The sequence below is a fragment of the Colius striatus genome, chromosome 9, assembly GCF_028858725.1.
Source record: "Colius striatus isolate bColStr4 chromosome 9, bColStr4.1.hap1, whole genome shotgun sequence".
NCBI classification, from domain to species: Eukaryota; Metazoa; Chordata; class Aves; order Coliiformes; family Coliidae; genus Colius; species Colius striatus.
This window is the reverse complement of record NC_084767.1, coordinates 12,477,938-12,483,937: the sequence shown is the minus strand read 5'-3', so window position 1 is coordinate 12,483,937 and position 6,000 is coordinate 12,477,938. Positions and strand designations below refer to the sequence as shown.

Genomic DNA, 6,000 nt, shown 5'->3' with positions numbered 1-6,000 from the left:
AGGAAATTCCTGCAGGGGACGGGGCAGACCTTGCAATGCCTGCGCAACAGGGAAGAAACCCAAGTGCTGCGTTTGGAAAGCAGAAGGAACAGGACCTATTCCCGTTTGCGACGCTGGGTGGGGATGTTGGCCACAGACCGACAGCTTTTCCTGCCCGAAACACCATTGCAGGCACCGGCAGACAAAAAGCAGCCGAGTCAGTTGCAGGGAGAGGGCGGCGGGGCACGGAGCCGGCGGTCGCGGAGGGTTTGCGAGCCTCTGAGCCCGGGCTATCTCCCCTCACCAAGCCCGCTCCGCCTCGGGCGCGGCACGGCGATGCCGGGCAGCAGGGAGGACGCTGGATGGCTTTTCTGCGGAGGGATGGCGTGCGGCAGCCGCAGCGGACGCAGCAAGAGGCAAGTGCTGTTGTTTATTCTGGGCGTTTGCGTGTGTCAGAGCGCGGCCGAAAGCCTCCGCTATTCTCTGGCGGAGGAAATGGAGAGGGACTCCTTTGTGGGCAATATTGCCAAGGACCTGGGCGTTGCTCCGAGCCAGCTCGCGGCTCGCAAAGCCCGCGTTGTGTCCGAGGGGAACGAGCAGCTTTTCCGCCTCAATCAGAACACCGGGGTGCTGACGGTGACCGAGTCGCTGGACCGAGAGCAGCTCTGTCCACAGAGCGACACCTGCATTCTCTTCTTTACGATGTTCTTTGAAAATCCACTGCAGCTGGTCAGAGGGGAGGTGGAGGTGCGAGACGTGAACGACAACTCCCCCGTGTTCCCGGAGAAGAATATCATTATAGAGGTTCCCGAAACGATATCTCCTGAGTCCCGTTTCCCCCTGGAAAACGCCCGTGACAAGGACGTGGGCAGCAACGGCTTGCAGAACTACAGCCTCGAATCCAACTCGTATTTCACCCTCTCTCTAGGAACAAGGAAAGATGGAATAAAGTACCCAGAGCTCGTCCTTGAGCGGCAGCTGGACAGGGAAGAGAAGCCGGAGCTGAATTTAGTGTTAACTGCAACCGACGGGGGCTCGCCACCCAGGTCGGGCACGGCTCAGATCCGGGTCACCGTGCTGGATGCCAATGACAACGTCCCTGTCTTTAGCCGAGAAAACTACGATGTGAGTCTGTACGAGAACAGTCCGTGGGAGCAGTTGGTGGTCAGAGTAGCGGCCTCGGATTCTGACGAAGGGACGAACGGGAAAGTGCGATACTCCTTCAGCCAGATACCAGATAGGTCCCGAGATCTCTTTGAACTGAATCCCGACACCGGGGAGATTCGAGTTGCTGGAGAGCTAGATTTCGAGGAAGCAAAAATGCACGAGATGGTTGTGAGAGCGACTGATGGTGGGAGTCTCTCTGGGCACTGTAAAGTGCAGGTGGAGGTCCTGGACGCTAACGACAACGCCCCGGAGATCATGCTCACCTCCCTCACCGCCTCCATTCCCGAGGACGCTCCGCCACGCACCGTCGTGGCTCTTTTCAGAGTGCGGGACCGCGACTCCGGCGATAACGGCAGGACGGAGTGCGCCATCGACGCCGACTTGCCCTTCAGCCTCAGCCCCACTTTCGAGAACTACTACGAGCTGCGAACAAACGCGGCGCTGGACAGGGAGCGCACGGCAGCCTATAACATCAGCATCACAGCCACGGACTGGGGCTTGCCGCGGCTCAGCTCCTCGGAAACGCTCTTCGTGCGGCTCTCGGACGTGAACGACAACCCCCCCAAGTTCACCCAGGACGTCTACACCATGTTGGTGACGGAGAACAACAGCCCCATGCTCCGCATCGGCAGCGTGAAGGCCACGGACGAGGACGCGGGAAGAAACGCGCGCGTAAGCTACGCGCTGGTGCGGCAGGAGGGCAAGGAGCAGCCCGAGGTGTCGGTGAACTCGGAGAGCGGCGACGTCTACGTGCTGCGTCCGCTGGACTACGAGGCGGTGCGCGCGTTCGAGGTGGCGGTGCGCGCTGCCGACGGCGGGTCGCCGCCGCTCAGCGCCCAGGCGGTGCTGCGCGTGGTGGTGCGGGACGACAACGACAACGCGCCCGTCGTGCTGCACCCGGCCGCCGAGCCCAGCGCGCAGGCGGCGGCTCCGTTGGAGCTGGTGCCGCGCTGGGCGCAGGCGGGCTACCTGGTGGCCAAGGTGGTGGCGGTGGACGCGGACGCGGGGCAGAACGCGTGGCTGTCGTACGAGCTGGCCAAGGCGACGGAGCCGGCGCTGTTCCGCGTGGGGCTGCACAGCGGCGAGGTGCGCACGGCGCGGGCCGTGGCCGAGCGCGACGCGCCCCGGCAGCGCCTCGTCGTGCTGGTGCGGGACCGCGGGCAGCCGCCGCGCTCCGCCAGCGCCACCCTCGGCATCGCGCTGGTCGACGGCTTCTCCGACGCCCAGCTGCGGGCGGGCGACGAGGCGCCGGCCGCGCAGCTCGACGACCCGCTGACGCTCTACCTCGTCGCCTCGCTGGCCTGCGTGTCCGCGCTCTTCCTGGCCACCGCCGTGGCCGCCGGGGCCGTGAGGTAAAAATGTTTTCTGGTTTGATCCTTTGCTGTCAGCTCACAACAGTGTATTCCCATGGGAAGCTTTAGGGTTTAGGTTGGTTCAGCTGTGATAACACAGTTCTGACAGCCTCTTACATGTCCTTCTTATTTCTCTTGAGGACCCATTGTTTGTTATCTGCCTAGTGTCTCTGAATGTCTTCTCTTTGCTGGACAACATTTCATTAAACCTCTTAATCATCATCTTAGTGTAATGCAAAGCTCTCTTTAAAGCTTAGAAGCTTTAGAAATACCCTACAACACATTGCAAGAGGATGCATTACATGATGTATCTTCCATTCAGAGATGCTTTAAGTAGACTGTACTTACTGGTATTAACCTTTGTGATGGGGTCACAATAGCTCATGTATCTCTGACTAAACCTGATGGCCAGTATCATGCTAACTTCTCCCACATGCTGTGCCCAGTGGATGCATTGTGGGTATGTTACAGTTAGATTTCAAACTGTTGACAAACTTGACAACAGATGGATGGCTTCTGTATAACAGCACAGAGCTGTAACATGTTTCAGAGCTGTTATCTTCTTCCTAAAATAATTATCTGTTCTTAAGATATCTGTTCTTAAGTCAGAAGTTGTCTGACAGAGGCTGCCAGAATTAACAGACCTGTATGACTATTTTGTTCCTCAGAATTTCTCCTCCTTCCCATTAACTACAATCTTGTTTTGAAAGATGATAAATTACTTTTCCAGGCTTACCACTGAGCTTCTAATCCAGATTTTATTATTGGTACTAGGCCTCATTGCTTTTCTCCTCTGCACCATCCTGGGACATGTTGGATATTTCCTTGTGGAAGCTGGATTTTCAGCCAGCTGTGCCTCAGACTTCTGAACTTGGAAAGCATTTGAGCCATCAGCAAGGTGAGGAAGAAAACAAAGAAGACAGAAATCTTGGGTCAGAGTTGCTCTGAGGCAACATCATTCATTTTTTTTCTGAATACTGTTTAAATTAAAAGGCTATTCTCATATTTGCTTTTTTTTACTGTAGTTCACCTTTAGACAATGCTGCCTTGAAGAAAAATGTTGCTGTATTCTAGTGATGCTGCATCTCAATTATCTGGACAGCTCAACATCTGTCTTGATTTTTCTGGTGTTTTGCTCATGAGGCATCCACAGAAATAAATGAAGGTTATGTACAAGCAAGAATTGCTGCCTAAGTTTATTCTGCTCAGTTTAAAGGTTTTGCCAAATAGTTTCTCTGGTGTCTTTTTGTCCTGTGCATGTTGTGGGAAGTGTCTATAAAGAAATTAGATAGCTAGGAGTCTCTTGGCTTACCATTTTTGTGTAGAAGTAACTCATACTCCATCTACTGAACAACAGTGTAACGAGCATTTATCTGTTCCTATTGTATTGTTCCTGTATCCAATACCCCAGATTTATCTTGAGAGTAGCTGATTCTGTGTATTGGGCACAGGGTTGTTTTTTTTCTGTATGTTCAGAAGCACACACTTTTAAACTCAGGTTTAGGGTTAAAAAGTTGAACTTAAGGGACATGCTTCTTATTCACACAGGCAGTGTGTATTAATTCTTAACCTCTCTCAGAGCCACCCATGACTTTGGGCAGTGGGGATCGAACATTCTTTGTCTACCTTGATTAATATCTCAAGAAACAGAATAAGGTAGGTGAAAGAAGTAAAATGAGGAAGCAAAGAGATACTGATTTAGTAGTTAACTACCACCTCCTAATGAATGTGATGTACATTTGAGAGGAAGGCTAGGAATCACTCCAGTCCTATGCTAAAGTTCCTATCATTCAATATTCAGAAGTAAGTTTGGACCCTTCTAGACAGAGTTTAACTTTGAAACCTTAAACATAGGATGGCATTAGAGAAGAAGTGGATCATACAATATTCTCCATTTTAGACCACAGCAGCACTGCATTTTGCATAAGCTCTGCACAAAGACTGTCCTTGAAATGCCCAGTGAACCCAATTCCTTTTGGTAGATGTGAGATCACAAACTTCTGGATCCTATCTGGGTGCTCACAGGGAAAAAACAAGATGCTTGATAATGTCAGGACACATTTGCATGTGCAGAAGCAGAATTTGATGGGCTTATAGAACTTTACCCTTAAAGAGCTAATGCTCCTCAGCATCATATCTCCAAGTTCAGGAGACAGAGAGAAGGGCTTTCAGGATTACACTTCAAGAAATCTGTCCTTAATTTCCAGTGAAGCCATACCTTAAGCAGCCATCATCTGGGCCTTCAGGGCTAGTCCTGACTACACACATGATGACTGGTGTTCTATACATGTGATTTTCTTCAGGAGTAGCAATAATGTGTACCTTCATCCTTTGAAGTATACAAATTATTTTCCTCCTACATAATACAGAACACACTGCCCTTTACATATCATCTTTGCCTAACTAGACTTCACAAAGTCTAGTGGACTAAACTGTAAAGGCCCAAGGACTTAAGCTGTACAGCTTAAGATGAAACATTAAACTGAGCTTCAGCAGAAATTAAATAATGTGGTGAACTGTAGGCCCAAATAAGAAAAAAATGAGGCAAAATCTATTTTGCTTGTCCCTAAGGATCTAAATGGGGGGGTTACAGCAGTGTGTCATATGGCTACTCCTCAAAAATCAGATTTGCTTGCTGTGTCTTGGCTGAAGCTTCTCCATACTGAATGCCCTCACATCACTAGTCATTGTAAAATCTTATCTTAAACTTTTAAAGTTGTATTTCTAGAAGGTATTTCAAATGAATAGATCAGTCTGTAATCTAGTCAAACCTGTGGTTTTCACTTTAAATTGAGGTATGTGATTAGGAATAATATGTATATGAACTCCTGCTGTGTCTCTCTCTAAATAGGTGTCTGTATCCCCTTTCTTTGTCTTCTGCAAAGGATAAAATGTGACAAGCATGTAGTAATGAATGTGGACACAGCTCTCTAAGCATATTTAAAATGGTAACAATGTTTTCTGCATTAGAGAAACTGGCCTGTCAGAGAAAGAAGTAAAGAGATTATTCAGCCCTGGTGTCTCCCACAACAATCCCACTTCCCATGTTTTAATCTGGCTGCTGTCCTCACTTGCCCTGTAGTGCTGGGGGGAACCAGCACACTGCTCAATACTCCTGCAATTTCATTTATGATCTGTGCCAAGGACAGAAAGTCAGCATTAGGGACCCCAAGGGATAAAATGATCTCTAGGGCTGCTCCATGACCTATATCCCCTCCCAAACCCAGCTCACTCCAGAGTGCTGGATCCTCTCTCACAATCTCATCACATCACTAATGATCTCATACCCCCCCCACACCTTTCTCTCCAGTCTCCTGCTTGCGGTCTAAAATTCTCTCGAGCTGAGGGTGTATCCCTGGATCCTTCTCCCCATGCAGTGAGCAGCATGACAGAAGCCAGCTCCTGTGCACAAGGATCCGGGAGGATGGAGGCACAGATGGATGGATGGATGGATAAAGGATGGATGGATGGATAAAGGATGGATGGATAAAGGGACAGATGG

The 6,000-nt window shown here is 50.3% G+C and overlaps 1 protein-coding gene across 1 annotated transcript; it reads left to right on the top strand.

The window, feature by feature from the left end:
• The first annotated feature begins 315 nt into the window (after positions 1–315).
• Positions 316–2,502, top strand: LOC133626115 (protocadherin beta-15-like). The gene has a single exon (XM_062002784.1). The coding sequence runs from the start codon at positions 316–318 to the stop codon at positions 2,500–2,502; it is 2,187 nt and encodes a 728-aa protein (XP_061858768.1).
• Positions 2,503–6,000: the final 3,498 nt, after the last annotated feature.

Coding starts and splice junctions, on each gene's coding strand:
- LOC133626115 (XM_062002784.1), top strand. CDS start 316: ATGCCGGGCAGCAGGGAGGACGCTGGATGGCTTTTCTGCGGAGGGATG.